At 34.5% G+C, this 22,976-nt stretch overlaps 10 protein-coding genes across 10 annotated transcripts; 5 read left to right on the forward strand and 5 right to left on the reverse strand.

Moving 5' to 3' along the window:
* Positions 1 to 497: 497 nt before the first annotated feature.
* Positions 498 to 1,118, forward strand: MRPL20 (mitochondrial 54S ribosomal protein mL58; the record flags this gene model as incomplete). Its single annotated transcript, XM_003667672.1, has 1 exon — positions 498 to 1,118. The coding sequence occupies one exon, from the start codon at positions 498 to 500 to the stop codon at positions 1,116 to 1,118; it is 621 nt and encodes a 206-aa protein (XP_003667720.1).
* Positions 1,119 to 1,472: 354 nt separating this feature from the next.
* MTD1 (methylenetetrahydrofolate dehydrogenase (NAD(+))) lies at positions 1,473 to 2,462 on the forward strand (the record flags this gene model as incomplete). Its single annotated transcript, XM_003667673.1, has 1 exon — positions 1,473 to 2,462. One exon carries the CDS (start codon positions 1,473 to 1,475, stop codon positions 2,460 to 2,462), a length of 990 nt encoding a protein of 329 aa, XP_003667721.1.
* Positions 2,463 to 3,792: 1,330 nt separating this feature from the next.
* UFE1 (Ufe1p) lies at positions 3,793 to 4,875 on the forward strand (the record flags this gene model as incomplete). Its single annotated transcript, XM_003667674.1, has 1 exon — positions 3,793 to 4,875. One exon carries the CDS (start codon positions 3,793 to 3,795, stop codon positions 4,873 to 4,875), a length of 1,083 nt encoding a protein of 360 aa, XP_003667722.1.
* A 296-nt stretch (positions 4,876 to 5,171) lies between these two features.
* On the reverse strand, positions 5,172 to 7,001 carry HBS1 (ribosome dissociation factor GTPase HBS1; the record flags this gene model as incomplete). Its single annotated transcript, XM_003667675.1, has 1 exon — positions 5,172 to 7,001. The coding sequence occupies one exon, from the start codon at positions 6,999 to 7,001 to the stop codon at positions 5,172 to 5,174; it is 1,830 nt and encodes a 609-aa protein (XP_003667723.1).
* Positions 7,002 to 7,512: 511 nt separating this feature from the next.
* Positions 7,513 to 8,880, reverse strand: MSA2 (Msa2p; the record flags this gene model as incomplete). Its single annotated transcript, XM_003667676.1, has 1 exon — positions 7,513 to 8,880. One exon carries the CDS (start codon positions 8,878 to 8,880, stop codon positions 7,513 to 7,515), a length of 1,368 nt encoding a protein of 455 aa, XP_003667724.1.
* A 505-nt stretch (positions 8,881 to 9,385) lies between these two features.
* On the reverse strand, positions 9,386 to 10,888 carry NDAI0A03250 (aldehyde dehydrogenase family protein; the record flags this gene model as incomplete). The annotated part of the gene is made up of 1 exon (XM_003667677.1): positions 9,386 to 10,888. The coding sequence occupies one exon, from the start codon at positions 10,886 to 10,888 to the stop codon at positions 9,386 to 9,388; it is 1,503 nt and encodes a 500-aa protein (XP_003667725.1).
* Positions 10,889 to 12,183: 1,295 nt separating this feature from the next.
* On the reverse strand, positions 12,184 to 13,296 carry ECM4 (S-glutathionyl-(chloro)hydroquinone reductase; the record flags this gene model as incomplete). Its single annotated transcript, XM_003667678.1, has 1 exon — positions 12,184 to 13,296. The coding sequence occupies one exon, from the start codon at positions 13,294 to 13,296 to the stop codon at positions 12,184 to 12,186; it is 1,113 nt and encodes a 370-aa protein (XP_003667726.1).
* Positions 13,297 to 15,394: 2,098 nt separating this feature from the next.
* FMT1 (methionyl-tRNA formyltransferase) lies at positions 15,395 to 16,537 on the forward strand (the record flags this gene model as incomplete). The annotated part of the gene is made up of 1 exon (XM_003667679.1): positions 15,395 to 16,537. One exon carries the CDS (start codon positions 15,395 to 15,397, stop codon positions 16,535 to 16,537), a length of 1,143 nt encoding a protein of 380 aa, XP_003667727.1.
* Positions 16,538 to 16,854: 317 nt separating this feature from the next.
* On the forward strand, positions 16,855 to 19,065 carry SCT1 (bifunctional glycerol-3-phosphate/glycerone-phosphate O-acyltransferase SCT1; the record flags this gene model as incomplete). The annotated part of the gene is made up of 1 exon (XM_003667680.1): positions 16,855 to 19,065. One exon carries the CDS (start codon positions 16,855 to 16,857, stop codon positions 19,063 to 19,065), a length of 2,211 nt encoding a protein of 736 aa, XP_003667728.1.
* A 2,213-nt stretch (positions 19,066 to 21,278) lies between these two features.
* LAA2 (Laa2p) lies at positions 21,279 to 22,292 on the reverse strand (the record flags this gene model as incomplete). The annotated part of the gene is made up of 1 exon (XM_003667681.1): positions 21,279 to 22,292. The coding sequence occupies one exon, from the start codon at positions 22,290 to 22,292 to the stop codon at positions 21,279 to 21,281; it is 1,014 nt and encodes a 337-aa protein (XP_003667729.1).
* Positions 22,293 to 22,976: the final 684 nt, after the last annotated feature.

Here is a 22,976-nt window from a genome sequence, read left to right on the forward strand (position 1 = left end):
TTGTTCTTGATCCTCGTAATTACACCGTTTGTTTGTACCCTGATACTGTAATCCCTACGTACGTAAAGACCGTAAATAAAGAAAACATACACCCCAGCTCCAGCTTGAACTTCCTTGCCTCAGCTCTGGGAAATATATATGCATCTACACTGACAATAGGTGAGATATTACAAAGGTTGATCATATCGTCTTGTCTACTATCGTCGCCAGAATCATTTGCAATTACTTCTCTCTCTCACTCTTTCAAACGCTTCCCGCACTAACGTAACGTAACGTTACATTACTCAAAGAAAGATACAAAGCAAAAAGTTCCAAGAGAAGGAAGACTACAAAACACAGACTTCTGTCATCGCTTTAACAACTTGAACAATAAAATAAAGCAATATACCCACCGGATACAGACCATATATATAATAGTCTATACATGAGATTGGGGAAATATAAAACAGGATTATAACAGAAACAGACAAAAAATAAACAAACAAACAAACGAAAGAATGAAACCTACTTTAACAAGGAACGCAATGAAGGATCTAACTAAAAGATTTATTAAAGATAATAACACAACTTTAAGGGGTAGTCCTACTATATATAATCCAAGATCTTCAACTGCAAATTATAAAGGGTTCCTTAAAGCAGAAAAGAAAATACCTCAAGGTCTATATTATCAACCAGCTCAATCATCCCCTACTGGATCAATTAATTCTGAAACTATTCCAAGATCTTTCCTACCCAAGGATGATCCAAGAAGATTATTATACGAGAAAAGCCCTCTAGGAAATGATCCAATAAAGAATAAATTCGATTCTAACTTAGATTTTAATGTATTAACAGGAAATAATAGTAATAAACTGGAAAAATCATACCATTTGAAACCTGATCAAATTAAACAAATACAACAACTACGTAATGAAAATCCCACATTATATTCAAGAAGTAAACTGGCTAAGATGTTTAATGTCTCACCTTTATTCATATCTCTATGTAGTAAGCCACCTAAATCACATTTAGATGAAATGGATAGAAGATTAAATGTCATTAAAGGTAAATGGAATGAAAGAACAAAACTAGCTCGTGATGATAGAAAGAAAAGGAAAGAACTATGGTATAGAGCGTAAAATTATTATCCTTATCTTATAGTTGTTTATTTTCTCTTCATATTCCCAAACAAATCCAATGATCTTTGACTTCTTTCGCGTTGACTCCGGAATAGTTCTTTACTGACTCCGACCATAGATAAACGAGGATAATACCAAATTGGTTTCTATTCATCAAGCAATGACACATTCTAATAAAACATATAAATATACCTTCTGTCATCATACCTCAAATACTTCGAAAAAGGATTAGTGTATATACCGAGCAATAAATAATCTACTCTAATTGTATAAAAATCTGTAAATACTACAATAATAATAATAACAACAACATCAACAACTCATCAAACAAGCAAATCAAATCTCATCAAAACTATGTCACAAAATAAACACCAACCTGGTCGCACAATCCTAGCGTCAACCATCTCGAAAACATATGACCAAGAAATAAAAGAAAAACTAAACACATTGAAAAAAGTCAAACCAAATGGTCCCCTATTAGTAGGATTCCTTGCTAACAATGATCCCGCAGCAAGAATGTATGCTCAATGGACTCAAAAGACAAGTGAATCCCTAGGCATCCGTTATCAACTACGAGAAATGGAAGATCCAGATTTCCTTGAAGAATCCATAATTGACGCTAACGAAGATGATGAAATTGATGGGATTATGATTTATTTCCCCGTTTTCGGTAATGCTCAAGATCAATATTTACAACAAGTTGTGAAGAAGGAGAAAGATGTAGAAGGATTAAATCATGTTTATTATCAAAATTTATATCATAATGTTAGATTCTTGGATCCTCCTGATAATCAATTGAAATCAATCTTACCTTGTACTCCATTGGCTATTGTGAAAATTTTAGAATTCTTGAAAATTTATAATCCTTTGTTGCCTGAGGGGAATCGTTTGTTTGGTAAGAAATGTGTGGTGATTAATCGTTCTGAAATTGTGGGGAGACCATTAGCTGCACTTTTAGCTAATGATGGTGCTATTGTTTATTCTGTGGATATTAATAACATTCAAAAATTTACTCGTGGTGAAAGTTTGAAATTTACTAAACATCATGTGGAAGATTTAGGTGATTATAGTGAAGATTTATTGAAGAAATGTTGTCAAGATTCTGATATTATTATTACTGGAGTACCGTCTGAAAATTATAAATTCCCAACTGAATATTTGAAAGATGGATCGACATGCATAAACTTCTCATCGTTTAAAAACTTCGATGATTCTGTCAAGGAAAAGGCTTCATTATATATCCCTATGACAGGTAAAGTCACAATTGCCATGCTGTTAAGAAATATGTTAAGGTTAGTTGAAAATAGTCTCAAACTTAAAGAGAAAAGAACCCAGACGAATTGATAAGAAAGAACTAAACAAAGAAAAAAATTTGTGAATATGATCATTCTCACATAATATATAAAGTTAATTATATAATAGATCCAGTTAATATAAATATCCAAAGGTCGACAACAGCAATTGCAGGAGTTACGGGGCATGCTGATTTTGTTTATTAACAGAAGGCAGCATGGTAACAGCTTTTGGAATATTATGAAAGCTGTGAAACTGTATGATTTATATAAGCTCATCGTCTAATTCGGGGACATGACTCAAAATAGTACATGTACGCATTATGTGGAATAATTTCAAAACTCCCCTAAAATTCAAGAAAATAATACTAGTTCTAATAACGATACAGGTTTGCAGTTGCTATTTAAGCTTCTTTTTTTTCTTAGTGTATGCTGTTTCAAGAGGAATATAATATGTTGATTTATAACGTTACTTCTTATGTTATGAAAGTAACATTAAATAGTTATCGTGTAATGTAAACTCTTTTATCATGTTAGAATTATGACGGCGGTGATAATGATATATTAGCTTAAGGAATTGAGAAGAAATATCATCGCCAAAAAATCTAATACGTTAGCAATACGATTGGTGCGATCGACACAGAAAGTTACCAGTCCTATGAAAAAAGTAGAATTCTCTCATCATTTAATAGCCTGTATTATCCAAATATTATGGTATAGGTATATTTTTATCCCATACAGGGTTGATTATGCTTACAACATGATAAGCGATGAACCTGCATAAAATAGAAAGTAACTGAAACGAATAGGCCAAGATCTGAGGGAACGCTACCAGATGTGATAATTATCTTTTCCTAAGTTAAATGTCTCCTGTTTTTCCGTTTAAATCAAGGCATGCTAATAGCATTTTGGGCTTATTGTTCATCTCACCGCCAGTTGTCAATTTAGTGTTCCTTCGTTCATCACCTCTGCTTTCTTATTCAATTGAATATTCCCTGGTCATAGCCACGGTCTCTATCTACCGAACAAACGAATATCTTAGGTTACTATCATAGTAGTAACTTAGTATTTGGTGACGATCGATTTGCATTTCATCTGGAGTGTTTCTGTTATAATTGTTCTATATGATCTATGGTCTGTATAACTATATATGCACTTCGTAAGTAATTTAACGTGTAAAACATGATAGCGCATAAAGTTATCAACCTAGTTTATTCGGAAAACTAATGATGAACAACGATGGGCTTTTAACAGAGATAAATTCCCAAAACAGACGAGTTAAGCAACGATTGAGCTACCCTGAAGAGGAATCACATTGTGCATCTCACTTAGACCAAAACCCTGCTCTGATCTAGAACATCTACAGCATTAGAGCACCAAGAATGACTGATCTTACACCGGTTTTCCAAAAATATATCAATATTATAAAAAGCGAATACCCAGAAAGGGTCCATAAACTGCCAGCAGATGCCCATTCAAAGCAATTGAAATCAAAGTCAGCTCTTCAATTGAAGGATACATTTATCAAAGAATGTTATGATCTTCTGAACTGCCTTATAGAACTGAAAAAAATACTAAGTTCCATAGAATCACAGTATAAGTCTGATGTTGACATGACAGAATTAGAAAAAGATGATTTTGACACAGATTTTAGACTGCAATTTCAAAAGTATATTCAAAAATTTCAATTATTGGAAAAGTATGAAAATGAGAGGCAAAATTTAATCAATGAAAGAGTAATTAATCCTCACAAAAGTAATCTATCATTGGGAAATCTATTCCATATCCATGGCTCTTCAGCATCCGACGATGCCTCTTCTATAATTTCATTCCATGTGACAAATAATAAGTTCAGATTAGGTGTATTACAGTCATTGAATTTATTGATTGGCGTTGTATCTTCGAAGTTTACGGCTATGCAACAAGATAGGCTGGAATCACAAAGAAAATTCGAACTGTTCGATTTTAACTCTGGTATACATACATCATCTAATATAAATGAGCAAATTATAACACCTGCAACAAGTACGATAGATACTAATGATATTGTAAGTGCGACTAGTTTAACTGTATCACAAAGTAATCCAGTGGAAACCGTACAAGACGAAGTTAAACTATATGAAGATACTGTATCCAAGTTGACTGGTGAGCAATTACAGATATTACAAAGCGAACATGAAGAATTATTGAATGATAAAAATGATCAATTGGCCAAAATTGAAAAAATCAATAAATCAATTATGGATATAGTCTCTGTACAAACAGATTTGGCTGCTCATTTGCAAATTCAATCTCAAAATATTAATAATATCTTAGACAATCAAGATGATATTGAAGTTAATATTAGGCAGGGAAATAAACAATTAAATAAGGCTAAAAAGGCCGCGGGCAGAACAGCAAAATTAACAACATATCTTGCCATTTTCTTTGGTATATTGATCTTATTTTTAGACTATATATCTTAGTGTCATCAATTCCAATAAATAACAAGTTCTGAAGACTACATTATTGTATGTTGCGTTTCATACATCTACACATTCTTCAAATAAATAAGCTCGTCACAAAATTTACATATGCAAAATATAGTATATTAAACAGATAATAAAATATTACATGGTTTCTATATATAAAGGTATCTAGTATCTAATGTTCAGGAATTATTATTATTAAGATAGCCAAATATCATTTGGCATTATTACAAGAAATATATCTAATCGTATCCTCTCTTTACTGTAATGTTATTTCTAGATGATGATTCAGTCTAGTTGTTTTGGAGGACAGCCCCAGCAGCAATAGTTCTCCCATCTTTTCTTAGGACAACTCTACCTAAATGTTTGTTTTCATTAAATGTTAACATAGGAATCCATCTCCTTCTTTCAGTTAATTCCACTTCGATAATAGCAGCTTGGTTCGATGATAAATGTCTAATCTTCTTCTTTATTATTTTGCTTGGATCACGTTTATCAACTGTTGAAACTAATTTACTTACTCTAGCAGGCTGCTCACAAACTCCTCTGAATAACATGAAAGATGTACCTGGTAATAATGGTCTGTCCATCTTGAAAGTTAATACTTGTAATGTAAACTTCTGGGATGCGGATACATTATAATCTACAGATGCACCTAAATCACCACCTTGGATATCTTCTGGATGTGCATGACGTAACTTCAACGTGACAAAGTCCCCTTTGATAGCAATTGGAACTTGATTTTGTTCTTTACCCATTAATATTTTATCTACAACAACACTCTGTTCTGATGGATATAACGTTATCGTTTCACCAGGTTGAATGGAACCAGAGCCAAGTTTACCTGTAATGATAGCTTCTTCGTTTTTCTTCGAAGGAATCACTTCCAAAATAGAAAATAGAAATGGGAATCCAACAACTTCCTTAACTGATTCTTTGGAAATTTCAATGGCGACATCTTCCAATGTCTGAACCAACGATTCACCAGTGTACCAATATTGTTCCTTTGGATATGGGATCTTATAAACACCTTCCCCAGAGAATCCACTACATGGAACCCATTTAATTTGATCTTCGCTAAACCCAACCTCTTCAAAATAGTGACTTAGTTTACCTTGAATTTCCAAATATCTTCCCAGTGACCAGTTTACTGAATCCATCTTGTTCATTGCAACAATGACGTTATTGACGTCCATACTTTTCGCTAAAAGGGTATGCTCTTTAGTTTGACCATCCAGATTGAAACCAGATTCAAACGCATCTGTACCACAATCAATAGATAACACAGCTACATCAGCCTGTGATACACCAGCGATAGCGTTAGGTACAAAATCTCTATGACCAGGAGCATCAACAATGGTGAAGTTCGCCTTTTCAGTTTCAAAATCACTGGTACAAATCGAAACAGTAACACCACGTTCCCTTTCTTCAGTTGTTTGATCCATGACCCATGCTAAATGGAAAGAACCTTTACCTATCTGTTCACTTTCCTTCTTTAATTTCCTAATTTGGTTTGAGTTAACTGCACCGATATCATAAAGTAATCTACCCATCAATGTAGATTTCCCAGCGTCGACGTGACCCAACACGACGAAACTTAAATGTGGTTTAGCAGTAGGCAAGTACTCTGTAACATTGACTGGTTTTCTTGGTTTCGTTGGTACGGATACTTTCTTATATGTTCTAATTACTGGTTCATTTGTCTTCTTAGGTCTGGCTTCTTCTTCATCCTCTTCATCTAGCCAATCCAAACTAGCAGCACTATCTTTCTTATCTTGGATATTCAACTTTGAAATATCTTTCTCTATTTTCTTTGCTGTGTTCTTCTTATTCGTCGTTGTTGCTACGGGTTTGGTAACCTCCTTAAGAACCTTTTTCTTCTTGAATGTCTTCTTTAAATGACTCAAGGCGGCTTGAGTATCGAATTCATGATCAAACAAAGCCAATTTCAAATTCAAATTATTCCAGCCTTGATAATCGGCCATTTCTTTCTTGACGGTAGGCAATACATCATTAATCAGGTCATATTCTTCATCGTTCAAATAATCATCGAATTCAGCTTCATCTTGGAAATCCATTGGTCCGTTGTCATCATCATAGTCGTCATCACTGTATACTGGCATCTTTTTTATAATCTATTAATTTCTTTTCTGTCTTTTCTATATTTTACTGTACTTAAAATAACCTATAGTATTAGATAGTTGATACCATCAAAAGATAAAATGTGTATCATATACCAAATCTTGTCCTTGCTCTTCTTATATGGAATTATGTCTGTTCTCGAAATAAAAAAGGTGCTTTTGGTGAATTTTTCAAGTTTCAATTACAGCGACTTTTTGGGTGTCACAAATTTTATGGCGGGCGCTTATTAATTAATCGTTACGAGCAACATGGAGTTGTGGGATCATTTACAAATACGGGAACAGGATATGCTGCGATTGAATAATGTTCAATAATTTATCGTATGGTAATTGTTAATCTATTTTTTGGATTATATATATGTAGATAGTATGTTTATTTTATTAAGTATGTTATTATATATACGCCCGTACGATTAACCGGTAATGTATGTGACGTTAGAATATCTCAGTGTATTATTAGATTATATATTGATATGTCATGGCTCCCTGTACCTTATTTCATTAGTTTCTTTAACGCCATTCTTGCATCATCTTTCTCCTCACGCACTAGAGCAGTTTTCAAAGGTGATGATGAAGATGGGAATAATGGAGTGAATTGTAATTCTGCAGTCGTGTTTAATTCAACATGTTGATTGGCTCCTGTTGGCGTTCCCAGTATGGATGATATTGGCATGGGTGAATTCCCATCTGTACTAGTGTTCGAAGTACTATTATCTATTTTACTTTGTGAAGGAGCAGGATTTGATTGTTCTTGATTTCCAAAGGGTATAAAGACTGGCGATTCAAATTTTACCCAAGACGATCTACGTCCCATGATAATATTTGGAGATGACAGAAGCAAGGTGTTGACGTTCCAATTATTGTCATATAATCCGGAGTTTTGTTGCTGTTGCTGTTGCTGTTGCTGTTGCTGTTGCTGTGTATGATTTTGAAGGTTTGACTTTGGCAAGGGAAGCTTTGATTTTGGTGACATTAACATTTGTAGCATTGCACTAGGGCTACCAAACTGGCTATGGTTTCCTTGCAATGGTACATTATTGCCATTATTATTATTGCTGTGAGCTCGAGGAGAGGCAATATTTTCCAATAATATCTTGTCAAGTCCCATGGAGGGGGTAAACCCAGTTCGGAATTGTAATGCAGCAGATGCCATAGCTCTCGGTGTCGTGGGTACGGCAGGTGAACTAGTAATTGATATCGATGGCAAGATAACATTAGTATTATTCGAGGTACCACTAGCTGTATTTGTCACTTGGCGTGTGTCCGTTGTTTTTTTGTTGATGGATAAGCTAGTACCGTCAGTAGAATATTTCTTAGAGTCAGATACGTTTGAGTTTAACTCTTTTTGCTCCAATTCATTCGTGGCCTTTATTTCTTTAATTGCCGGTAATTCAATGGTTACAGAATTTTTTCTTTTTATAGGTATTTGGTAGAGTCTTCGTCTTTCTAGGTATATTATTATAATTTTTGAGTTGTAGACACTTGTCTTGTTTCTCATCTTCTTCAATAAATTCAATACCCTTGTCTTTTCATTATTCTGAGGTTTAGTAATTTTATTGCCCTTATCAACGGATAAAGATCTGGAATTGAATGGTGAAAACCCAATAATTGAGGCTTTGCCATTTTCACCAATATTCAAAGATAATTTTACCGGCGTACTAGAAGTAGAAGACGATGGCGACTTAGCATTTTGTTTAGTTTTAGATGCGGAATGGAATAAACTGTCATTTGTCCCTGGAGTAAAAGGAGTACTTGCAGCAGTCATTGATGATTTTGATAGTAAATTCTTATCTGGAGTAACAAATGTATCTATGCAATTGTAATCATTCTGGCGACAAGTCTGTTGTAAGATATTATTCATGCTGATCTTCAATGCTATTAGCCTTTCAACAAACCAGGTAAGCCACCTATAAATGGTTTTGACAATCAAATATTCTGATGATTAAAAATAGAAGAAAGAGAAGAAAAAAAATATGTTAGTTGCAAAAATTTGAAACAAGACTTAGAAGGAAAAGCATTGGTTGCCAGATACTAATTAATAGTTTCTACTTCAAGAGTGACCTTATACAAGGAACTAATTGAAAGAAAGAATCTGTCTGCTGCGTTTCTCGAGGGAAAAAAAGTATTCCCTTACGCGAGGCGGCGCGACGCGAAAAAAGGGACACGCGTGAAGGTTGCCAGCATTTTATCCCAAAAGGGGAAATTCACGTCAATTATTCAGTTAATTCATTAAGTCTAATATTAAGTAAGTATCCATGTCCATTTACAAGTGAACCCATTGAAATATATAAAACCATTATAAAAATAGATAGATAGCTTACTAAAAGAAAGTTTGAGAAGAATATCCGATATTTACAAAAGTCATTTTATAACTTGATTCTTACAGCTTTAATCTCAGTGTAAGAATCATACACTTCTTGACCCATTTCTCTACCGTAACCAGATTGTTTAACACCGCCGAATGGAACTCTAGAATCAAAATCATTGTATGTATTAATCCAAACCGTACCTGAATGTAACATTCTAGCAACCTTCAAAGCGGTACTCAAGTTTTCAGTTTCAATACCTGCACCTAATCCGAATTCTGAATCATTAGCCATACGGACACCATCTTCAATTGTCTTGAATTTAGAAATAGTAACTACAGGACCAAAAATTTCCTCTTTAACAATTCTCATATCTTCTTTGACGTCATAAAAAATAGTAGGCTCAATGAAATAGCCCTTATTACCAAGGGCGTGTCCACCAGTTAAAATCTTAGCCCCTTCTTTCTTACCGATATCAATATAATTCATGATGGTATTGAATTGATCTTTATTGGTAATAGCACCTTGAAAATTGGATTCATCAAATGGATCACCAACGGTGATCGTCTTTTCAATATAGTCTTTAAAGGCAGCTAATAGTTTATCATATATACCTTCCTGAATATAGATTCTTGAACCGGATGAACAAATTTGACCAGCATTCTTAAAGATACCATTAACCAAATTTGGTAATGTCTTTTCAATATTAATATCATCGAAAACTAGGTGAGCAGACTTACCACCTAATTCTAATGTAAGTTTCTTCAAATTTGAACCTGAAGCTTTCAATGCAATATCCTTACCAACCTCAGTAGACCCAGTAAATGCAGCTTTTCTAATCTTTGGATGAGTAGTAATCGTAGTACCAACAATTCTACCTGGACCAGGAATAATATTTACCACACCCTTTGGTAACCCAACACGTTGACATAACGAAGAGAAATATAATGCATTCAACGGGGTGGCACCAGCTGGTTTCAAAATAACTACATTACCCATAGCTAAAGCTGGAGCAATCTTCCAAGTTAGCATCATAAATGGGAAATTCCATGGAATAATTTGACCACAGATACCAATTGGTTCCTTAGTGGTAAAATTCATATAACCATCACCACTATCAATGGTTCTACCATTAACTTTATCAGCATATGCTGCTGCGTCTCTTAAACAGTTAATAGCTAATTCAACATCACCACGAGCTAAATCTAAAGCCTTACCGTTATCGAAAGTTTCAATTGATGAAATTAATTCCTTTTCCTCTTCAATGAGATCAGCTAGTTTGTTTAAATAGTAAGCTCTACCTTTAGGATCTTGCGTAGCCCAATTAGTCTGAGTAAAGGCATGTTCTGCAGCTTCCACTGCGTATTCGACATCTTCAGCGGTACCTGATGAGATATCACAAATTTTCTCTTGAGTGGAAGGATTTTCAACTGCGATTGTTTTATAATCGTGTCCTTTGATGAATTCATTGTTGATGAAAAGACCAGTTGGTTGATCATATTCTAAACCGTTTGGTAAGGTAATATGGGCTGATTCAGCCTTTTCAAAATTGTTTTTAGCCATGTTGTTGTTTTGTTTTGTTTTGTTTTGTTCTAAAGTTTCTTGTTTGTTTTTGTTTGTATGTATTTTCCAATTGCTTGTTATTATGATATCAAACCCTTAACAGAAGGAATTACTCAAAAGTTGTGCATTACTTGAAGAACAGCGCATTCTTTTTATATAGCTGGAATTCCATGTTTCGTTTGGTTATATTACGTAATTCTCCCTGCCACTCTTGCTAGAAGTTCCAATCAGAAGACTTTTCTATACTTTGTCAGGATCTATCACATCACCTTTAGTTATTACAAATCTGCAAAATTCACTGTATGCATGTTGGTTAATAGAAACAAGGGTTAACGGGCGTATATTATATTGCTATTGGCCACGTCGTAGAGTTATTACTTCCGTGTTTCAATAGTTTGTGAAGCGTTCACAACCTTCATTATATGAAAAGAATGGCGAAACAGTATATACGTAAGATACTGCGGCAGTTGTTAGAATGTCCGGAGTTAAGGTAAATGGCCGGATGCGGAAAATAAGGGGCAGTCTCGGGTAGTGCACGGATATTTCTCAGCCAAAAGCGTCTTGTTCCTGGTCTCGAACAAACTACCGTACAATGTGTTCTTAATTATGAGGAAAGCCACGTTCAATCTCTGAGAGAGCCTCGTGGGCTTTAAACAAACGAAGAAAATGCCATAAATACGAGAGTAATGCTCATTACCTCAGCTCTAAAAAAGTACGTAGGGAGGATATAATTATCCACTCCACACAATTTGACACAAAAAAATGCGGGCGGCTAACTAACGAATAACCGGGAAGTGGGTGACGGAAGCGGAAACGGAAACCGGAACGGAAAAGGAAACCGAGACGGAAGCGGCGTTATAACCATTCGATTTATAAAAAGAGAAATATCCCCTTGCAGTCCTTGTACATATAAACATGCAACTTCCGATAGTATGGAGTTATTGTATGGAAATATTCTGGGGAAAATGCACTGTTCTTCAGATTAAGTAAGGGGTCACTGGTAATAGATGGTAGTTGTCGTATCATTTTTCCAAAGAAAGGTCAAAAAATGAAATAATAATCGTCTTGTTTTATGGCGTTTAGTTTCTACAAGATAATGGAATAGAATACGTAAAGTTACGCTTATACTCTATTCGACCTATACCTCAATACGCTATACAACATATCAAGAAAAAATCGGATTTTAGTCTATATATATAAACTAGTTCCGCAGGCAACCAAAACTAAAGTCAATTTAGAACTTCATACATTGTTATTAATTATATATGTATATATATCTACGAAGGCAAATATAATCATAATTCTTTAATATCTGGTTTGGGTCCTAATGGGGTTATACCTAACGGATTAATTCTCGTATGAGAGCGAGTATAGTGTAATTTAATATGATCGAAATTAGTAGTCAAACCAAAAGCTTTATAATTCCAATATAAGTTTCTGACCCATTTATGAATATATGGATACCCATCTCTGATCGTAGTAAAATTACATTTGAAATGTTGAACATAAACTGGATCAAAACGAACAATTGTAGTATATAGTCTAACATCAGCTTCCGTCAATTGTTGTCCCACAGCAAAATAATGCTTTAAAATCTCCTTTTCATTATCTTTACCGTATTTAGATTGTAAATCTTCGTAAGTTCCTTGCAAAACTTTTTCTAATTTGTCCAAATGGTTGAATACATTAGTAACTTCCTTTTCATAAACGGAACTACTTTCAGCAAATCCAGCCTTATAAACACCATTGTTAATGTTGTCATAAACCCAAGAATTAAATTCATCAATTTCCTTTTCTAATTGTTTTGGAACCAAATCAATATCACCGTTTGTCTTCCCCTCATTATCTCTTAATTCATCAAAAACACCACTGTTCAACATCCTAATAATATCGGCACTTTCATTATTAACAATTGTTTGAGTTTCAATATCCCAGAGGACAGGAACAGTGAATCTGGCATTATATTCAGGATTACACTTATAATACAGTTGAGATAATCTTTCAAACCCATTAATAGGGTCAAAACTTGAATCGATCCATAGTTTGGAAGAATCATTAGCGCAATCACCATGAGGCTTAGAGACATTCTTTTCAGTATCCTTCATACCACCATTAATAGTATAGAATATGTCATTCGATGACGAATAAGATGGGTCACCAGGCAACAACCTCCAACCCTTGTCATCCAAATGCCAATGAACCACGGAAACACCAATGACACCACATAACCCCTTCAAGGCTCTTGTTATTAATGTTCTATGAGCCCATGGACATGCTAGGGAGACGTATAACCAATATCTACCCTTTGCTGGCTTATAAACTGGATGTGATGTTGAGACGAAATCTCTAAACGATGATACTTGTCTCTTGAAAGCACCATCTTTACTGTCTGCCCATTGTTTTGACATTGTATTGTTGCTAGTATAGTTATTGATTACCTGGAATCTGTTCCTTAGTTGTTTAACTGTCTTTTAATGCAACGGGAATTGGACTCTGAATAAAAAACTTTGTTTCTGCTAAACCTTTTATATATTTGATATAATACCAATTTGTTAGATCTTTCCCCTTCCTTGAAATTCAAAAGCGAATATTATGGAGTTTTTACTAATAAATAAATGTTGAGGAGAGGCCGGTGTTCTATGTGGGGTTTGGGTGCACCCTTAACCGTGTCAAAACATGACACATAACAAAAATAATTGTTAAAAGGGAATGTTATTCCAGCAAGTGTTGCTAATGGATTGGGAATTCAAGCTATCAAAATAAAAAAGGATTTAAGCTATAATAGAAGAGGTGTAGGGGCAACAGATTTTCAGTTCGTATACAAAAGGATCATACAACAAATAACAAAATACTAGTTCGTTTATTCGTAGCTAGAAAACGGAAACAAAAACGAAAACAAAAAACAAATATATATCAACTCTTTTTCAAATGTCATTTGAAGATTTCTGTAAGTAAAACGAGCTATGACAATACTTGCAGCAATACCACCCATCAATGGATGGAATTTAATGTAGTTCCAAACCACTATATACTAGGATGACAATAAACGGAGACCGAGCATAATAATCATATTAGAAATAGCAGTATATATCGTTGCAGCTAACCACTTGTCCGCTTAACCTTCTTTGTAGAACGTTGCTCTATGTACCTTCCAACAACTCCAAAGACCAATGTATTGAATTCTTGTCAAGACGATGCGATGCATTCAACGTAAGGTAGCGGATATATTCGATGTTCGAGTACATTCGGCCAGGTAAGGCTTGTGTGGCAAAGTAAAAAAAGAGAATGACTGGACTAAAGCTAATATATTTCAAGTGGTCTTTGTTCGTACTTTCTTCTACCACTCTCTTTTATAAGACAAAAGCCTCTCCTCGCCCATCTTTTCGGAGGAAGCAATAAATAGATCTCTAAGTTCTTTACTATGTATTACAACTTCGTTTCTCTTAGGTTCTCTCAATCGGTATGGTGCGACGAACGGTTGGGAAGATTCATATTGTTTAAAACTTTGCCTTGAATCACATAGTATAAAATCATCGTCAATAGTTTCTGACATTTTGTTCTTTTCTGTTGCCCTATGGCTGAATGGCATACCTATTTGAATATTTAGAAATTTTCTTCAATGATGTTATTTAATTCTACGTTTCGATGATGAGAAAGAAGGGGAAAAAAGGGAAGGAAGAAAGTAGACAAATAGAAGATATGTCCATCAATCGACACTTTATATACTCCTTTGGGGAGTTTTACTTTTTAATGACATACTTCTTAGTTTTATTCATCTGTCACTTTTCACAAAAAAGTTAAAAAAAATCCTTAGAGAAATGCTGTACAAAATAATTTGTATGGTTGGGTTTAACATATCCATTCCTACGTCCTTTTGTGATATACTTGAATGGAAAGGACGACAACTTTGTTTTCTTTATTATTGTTTTGTTTTCGAGACTTCATCGTATATGTGGCAGCAAAAAAAGAAGGTAGAAAGGAGGGAAAGACGTCCTACGTGGCTTGATACAAATGCTTTCATATCAAGAGTAAAATATAGTTTGTATTTCAGTGAAAGAACCTCGTAGAGTTCCGTACGTTTTCCCAACTGTCTATTGTGATCAATTAGGAGCAAAGCAAATTGAAGAGCAAAAGATGTTGGAACATTTCTTCGTCTGAATGTGTTTTCTGTACGTCAGCTAGTAATGACTTCCCATTATATTGTATGGTTTTGTCTTCTTTTAGTAAAATCATAGCATTACGCAATCAGTTAAAGCATATCTTCGAGACTATTAATTGAGAGCGTCATTTAAAACACTTATTTTTATTTTACTTGTAAAACGCTAGTTGGCTTCTTGCATGAACGTTTCATGGTCTTCTGACTTTTCAGCGAATAGATCGTGTTCGGAAAGCATCATCGTAAACCCAAAATTCAGATTATTTTTATTGAATATGATTTTAATGGATAATAAGAAAATATCTTAACTACGTAAAATTTATTATAAAAAGAACAGCTGCTTGAAAGATATGCTAAATATATACAAACGGTTACTCATTCGATGGAATTCCACTCTAAGCAGACCTATCTCGAGCCCTCCTTTGAATGTCCTTTTCTTTGGTACAGATGAATTTAGTAACTTTACTTTAAAGACACTATTCTCGTTAAAAAATAAGGAGCCCAAATTGATAAATTCTATTCAAGTAGTAACAAAGCCATCCATATGGTGTGGTAGACGGCATTCGAAACTTTTTATTCCGCCAGTGACTGGATTATATAATTCATTAAATGATTCTACCTTACCGCCCATAATACCCTATGATTCCAATGATGTGCAACCAATTAAAGATTTAATTAATAAAGAGAGCATAAATATGATAATAGCAACATCATTTGGGTATCTGATTCCAGCGGAATTGATTAAAATGGTTCCATATTCTATGAATGTACATCCATCCTTGTTACCGCAATATAAGGGCTCATCGCCGTTACAGTATACATTATTAAATAGAAACTTAGTTACAGGAATTACTATCCAGGAATTGGATCCATTCAAGTTCGATGCAGGAAAGATTATTGAACAAACTCCTGAAATCTCTATTGAATCGCTTAATTTGAATCGACCAATATCTTCCAAACCTGTTGAAGGTGGATGGAAAACTCTTCTATTGAGAGATAAATTAGGTGAGATTAGCCAAAATTTATTAAAGAATGTTCTCATAAAGAAGCTATATCTGCCAGAAAATATTGCACGAAACTCTACAGTTAATAAGAAATATGAAAGGAGTATGGCTCCTAGATTGAAGAAAGAAATGAACAGAGTCATATGGGGTGACGATTCCATCGACGATATCGTGAATAAATTTGATGTTCTCGGACCACTGTTTACCTTTTATCAAGGGAAAAGGGTACTACTACATGATATAACTATTAAAAAGCTAGAGGTAAATCTCTCTACTACGGCACAAGGCCAATTCTGGCTGGATACAAAAGATCAATCTGTTTTTGTAAATGTTAATGATCAAGACCAAAAATTGTTGAAGATAGGTCTGTTGCAATTAGAAGGATACCCAGTTGAACCAGCACAAGTATTTATGAAGAAGTTAAATAAACGTACCAACAATAGTAGGCTCCCTATTAATCCATCTAATTTGGTATTCACCACAACATGACATGACTATAAGAAGGGCTCTTTTATACTTATAGTTATAGATTATCATTCGCCCCCGATTCGAGACCCATCCGCTGCGTTTCCCTGATTGGAAATTTTAAATTTAAAGTTAATAAATTTTGTTTCTTGATCCATCCAGGGAAACAAAAGTTAGGCACTTTTCTAAATAGACAATCATACTTCAATATTCTATTTAATACTTTTTTCAAACTCCTTAGTTGGTGTGTATTACTTCTTAAGTACAATTGTAACGAATAAACTTAATACCTTGTTCAAAATTGGTGTGACTTGCATACCAGTCAAGGATACAAGAGAGAAATGGACAAACCACTAGTTTCACGTTCCGAGAAGTCAGCCCCTCCTGCTTCAAATATTACAAATAACAAACCGAAAAAAGATACTACTACCCAATCCTCATCCTTAGAAGAATATAAATATGAAGAACCAAGTAGATTCAGGAAATTTTGTTACGATACAATTGTCTTCATTTTATCGAACATTTTCAGTTGTTTCTTTAGGGAAATAAAATCTCGTAACGCATACAAGATCCCCTCAGATGGTCCAATAATCTTTGTTGCTGCTCCACATGCAAACCAATTTGTTGACCCTGTGATCTTAATGGAACAGGTTAAAAAAGTGGTTAATCGTAGAATCTCCTTCTTAATTGCGGAAAAATCTTTGCATCAACCTGCTATTGGATTCTTCGCTAGATGCGTCATGGCTATCGGTGTTGTGAGAGCTCAAGATAATTTGAAATTGGTCCCTAATGGTGCTAAGATATTTATTAAGGATCCTAAGGAGAATCCTCGTAAAATTACTGGTGTAAATACACATTTCTTAACCGCTTTTCATGCTAAAGGTTTGATCGGATTACCTAAAAATATGGGGACCGCAGAAATTTTATCAATTGAAAGTGATACTGAATTGACTCTAAGAAAAGAATTTAAAAACTTCGCAAATAAGCCAGATCTACAAAATCTATTATTGAAAGGGACTAGCTTTAAATATACCGATAAAGTCAACCAATCTTCAGTGTATCATAAGGTATTTGAACATTTAGCAAATAATGACTGTATAGGTATCTTCCCAGAAGGTGGTTCTCATGATAGAACAGATTTATTGCCATTGAAAGCTGGTGTAGCTATTATGGCTCTGGGTTGCATGGATAAACATCCTGATGTTAATGTTAAAATCGTACCTTGTGGTATGAATTATTTCCATGCTCACAAATTTAGATCAAGAGGTGTTGTTGAATTCGGTGATCCTATTGACATACCAAAAGAGTTGGCAGCTAAATATAGTAATTCAGACACTAATAAAGAAGCGGTTAAAGAATTATTGGATACTATCAGTGAAGGTCTACGTGCAGTTACTGTTACATGTTCTGATTATGAAACGCTGATGGTAGTCCAAGCCATGAGAAGACTATATTCTGCACATTTTGCTTCAAAACTTCCATTACCATTGATTGTGGAGATGAATAGGAAAATGGTAAAAGGTTATGAAACATATAGAGATGATCCAGTAGTCATTAAATTACGTGAGGATGTTATGAAATATAACGCAAATTTAAGTCACTACAATATTCCAGATCATCAAGTGGAAGATGCGAAAATGAGTTTCACTACCAATTTAGGTTTGTTAGTCTATAGAGCTATTTTCTTGACCATTACTTTCATTTTAGCATTACCTGGTATAATTATGTTTTCTCCAGTCTTCATATTAGCTAATAGAATATCAAAAAGGAAAGCTAGGGAGGCATTAGCAGCATCTTCTGTTAAAATTAAGGCCAATGATGTCATTGCTACGTGGAAGATTTTAATTGGTATGGGGGCAGCACCATTACTTTATATATTTTGGTCGGTTTTAATTAGTTACTATTTTTCCAAAAGAGGTTCAACATACGATAAGATTTTTCTTTTTGTTTCTACTTATATCTGTTGTGTGATTGTAACATACTCGGCTCTAATTGTAGGTGATCTTGGTATGGATATCCTCAAGTCCTTAAGGCCATTATATTTATCTTTGACCTCCCCAAAGGCATTGAAAGAATTAAGGAATGAGCGTGAATTATTGGCCGCAAGAATTATTGAGGTTGTTAATACATTCGGTACCGAGTTATTCCCTGAATTCCAACCAGAACTATTACGTGAAGAGTACGGTAGTGATGAAGATACTAAAGAGGATAGAAAGACTGCCGAATTAAAGAGAAGAAGGTTATTGAAGAAGAAGAGAGCCAAAATGGAAAGAAGAAAACAAGAAAACGAAAATTCTGATGACAATATAGACAATCATGGCCAAGAATCAGATGGTGTTTCATTAGTTAATAGTGATAACTCATTATCAAATATACCGATATTCTCGACTCCAACAGGCTTTGGGTCGGAAATATCTATAACTCGCTCAGATTCTTCCGTTTCTGATTTTGAAATAGAAGATGACGTAATTGGTGGAAAAGGTAATTTAGCTGCTAAAATCGCACAAGCGGTCCTGAATAGCAGATCACAACAAAATGAGCATATTGATTGAAAATTAAAATTAAAATAACGAAGAATATATTTTTGTTCTTATGATATAGACTACGCACATGTAAATCTTTAAATCAAAAGTAAAAAAAAAGTTAAATAAATAGTGTCAGTGGCGGTCCGGGTTGGTTGTATAAAATTATTTATACATACAACTTTGTTTATTAGTTACTTAGTGGGAATCGGGATGTATAATGACTGATGTTTCGGTGAAGGGCATCATAGCCCCGATTTCAGATTTCTTTTCGAAATACTTCTTGAGAATTATTGATTTAACACTATCAGAAGAAGAAGAACCGTTTTTGTCATCGGTAGCTTCATTTGTCTTGGATTGGCTTTCCCGATATCTTTCATTAATGGCCGTGTCTGATAAGCTTCTATAATAAGTATTCCTTAGTTCCCTTTCAATAGTGTTGACTTTTAATTTGTAAAAACCGGGAGAACTAATTGAGTCATTTAAGTCATCTTCCGAAGGAATAAATGTTTCTCCCTTAGGTAAAGAAAACGTACTCTGACGCGGAACTGAAGAATTATGTTTACTATCGTATTGCTTCAACTGAGTACCTAAGGATGGAAAGGTTTCAAAGCTGTGAAAGTGTTTCCGAGAGTTGATTAATAAGCGATTAACTTTTTCTAGGTCCAAAAATGATTCATAGCCATAGATATTGTTCTCGTATGTGGTATTGGAAGGATCTTCTTTATGAGATGGGCCTATGTTGTCATTGGAAAGAATATGCTCTAGGATGGAGTTGTAATGTTCTAGTCTGCAACTATTTACCGAGTATTGATCCCTCTTTGTAATACCAACTACGGGCCCCTTCCCATTGGTATGGTTACTGCATTCCCAATCTGTACTTTCAGGTGACCAACACTGCGTGGACGAAAATGAAGAGGACCGGTATCTCTCATGATTTGACAAATCATTAGCAATTATTGTCTTGAGATAATCTCTCGTTCTTTGAAGGTGGTGAGCACTTTCCTCCAACGGTTTCTTTGCGTCATCATTGGTGCATCGACGCAAGTCATTTTATTTACGTAGCTTTGTAGTAAAAATTCTTATGCCTTGGTAGAACTGCTGAAGAGTATTTCAGTACTTTAATAAAGAATACTATATGATGCTTGAACATATGAGTGAAGTTGACAAAACAGAAATTGTCTTTGATAGTTTTGTTCGTTTTTATATAATTCGGTAATTACGGTCATAGCATGATTAGAAGGAGAAAAATGGCGATGTGGTGTGGTCATGGGTGTAGAGAATTTCTCGTAACACTATATTTTTGACGCCTCAATTTGAAATGGAACCTGAAGGGTATTCACATTGTACCTCCAAAATTTTGACATACGTATTGTTTTCGCGTCTCCCTTCATAGCAAAAACTCCGAGTTTACAAGGTGTTGGTAGCGCCAAATGGATGGGAAGGATGATGCATAATCAAATCATGATAACTTATCATTGATAAGACTCTTGCCTTCAGTCTTCTGTCCTTGGTGTGGAGATGTTGGAGATCATAAAAATACACAGCGTCCTTGAATTACTAACGAATGCCTAAAACGTGCTCTTTAATAATCCCGTTAAAAAGCTATGCGAATTGGGACAAATTGGTCTAGCTTGTTTGAACAATCGTCACATGGATCGCAAAAAATATAAAAACCCTATGTATTTGTGTATTGTTAGATAATGGAAAAAATGCTTAGATAAAGGATAGAATGTATTCTAGCAAACCTGTTATATATTGTGGGGAACCTGTCGGTATTAATTCTATATCATGACTGATTATATGTATCAGGTGAAGAGCAATTGGGAATAATTTAGCTGCAACCACTCCATGCATATCATTGTCTAATTACAAACACCAGAAAGTCCAATGTTACCGTCTTCATCTAGAACTGGTAAAATATATAGTACTCAAAGGTATACTAGTATTGACGTTCAGGGAATGAATTTACATACAAACAGAGTTAGCTTCTCCCAGCTGATTTTATACATACATTCGTTCTAAAACTATCGTTCGGAAACAATATTCAGCCAATACCAACCATCAGGAACTGATTATAGATCCAACATCTTTAACCTTTACCAGACAACATCCCCATCCAGTCGCCGCGTGATAGGTAATTGCATTCAAGGAGCACTTTACAAGTATTTAGTCTGGAACCATAAAAGTAGAAGCAAAATAAGCTCAACAGCTGTAGTAGGTAATAGGAAATATTTGTCACGTTACCTGGCCACCCAAGAGAACAACTTTTTCTTTTGTTTCCTCCTATTGTAAAGTTCAATTTCGTCCCTTTGTAATCTCTGTGTATGACCAGATAGGTTTGTGATTACATTTTCGTATGTTGTCTTATCATTCACAAGACTTTTTTGCTCTTGCTTCAAACTTTTCAACTTTTCAACTATGGTGTCAATAGAATTACACAATTCATCATGATATTCTTGTAATCCAATTATATCCGTTTCATTAGAGATATTCATTGTCTTTCTATTGATTAGTTCTGGAATTCTATGCTCCATTTCTTCTCTTTCTTCTTTTTCCAGTGAGGCATGCCTTAATGAAGGCGTATAATTTAGCTTAAAAAAATCTTTCAACATTAGACTAGAAGTCCCTTTCGCATTTGGATTTTTCGAGTTTATTACATTCATGATACTATTATATAATGTATCATTTAATGGTTTTATTTCCTCTCGAGCCTGATTTTTTTTCAACATTTCAGCCTCATCTGAGATCCCCAACAGATGAAATAATTCGGATCGTAGATGTGTTTTTTTCCATATTATTGGTTGTAATATGGTATCTAAATCTACTAGTTGTTGATAAATAACATGAGGTCGTTCATTTTCTAACAAATTTGATAATTTTATCGAATCCATATCGAGTTGATCGTTTATGGCCAAGGTTGCTTTGGAGGTTTCATCTGGAAATAAATCATCCAAAATAGTTGAGAATAATGCGGAGTTATCTAAAGTGGTTGACATCGAAGTTTTGTTGTCAGTTTCACTTGTAGTGATGGTATTCTTTTCAATAGGCATTGAATCTTCTTCAAAAGATGCATCGGAAAAATTCCCGAAATCATCGTCATCGTCACTACTTTCTGCAGCATTTGAATTGGACCTAGTTTCTTCCTGAATTCGCTCAGACGCAGGAGCGTCAATACTATTTGATTCACTTTCTATCACCTTAGACGTACCAATAACATTTGCAGCATTCTCTGCTTGTATATACTCTTCGGACATAATAAAATAGGCCCAGCGATAACGGTAATGCAATTGGCTACCTTTTTTACCAACCAGTATTTAATTCACGTAACACTGCACTGGGAGAGTAATTTATATGGGGAAAGTCGATTGTAAATAACTAGGAAAGGAGGTTGTTAAGTACTACGTACCCATCTTAAAATAAATCATGAATTGATTGACGTTTATACTATTGAAGACAAAGCTTGTTCTTACACTGCTCTTTTTCAAGCAACAATAGGGTTTAATATGGTAATATAGGGCTAACATTTTCTGCCCTTTGTTTTAAAATTATGCCCTATCATGACCTTAGGTGGACAAAGTGAGGGCAAAAACAGGGAAATAAAATGTAAGCCTAATATAAAAGCCTAAAGAGAGTATTACCCGGAAATGTAAACAAAAACAATTCAATTTATTGTCCAGAAGAAGGAAAATATTTTTTATTCAAGATTTGCAGTTTCAGATAAACATTACATAGAGTTGAAGTTGCTTCTTTGTTAATGCTATGTATCACAATTAAGTTTAAAGAATTGATCGCGTAGAGTTGCTGCTATTTTTACCCTACTTATATTTTCCTTATAGCACTAAACATCAAATTAGAATATAGTACACAATTCTTTCTATACAGCCCTTGGGGAGTTCATTACAAATATAAGAAATAAAGGTCAAATTGAATTGTACCAT

This window comes from Naumovozyma dairenensis, chromosome 1 (assembly GCF_000227115.2).
Source record: "Naumovozyma dairenensis CBS 421 chromosome 1, complete genome".
NCBI lineage: Eukaryota > Fungi > Ascomycota > Saccharomycetes > Saccharomycetales > Saccharomycetaceae > Naumovozyma > Naumovozyma dairenensis.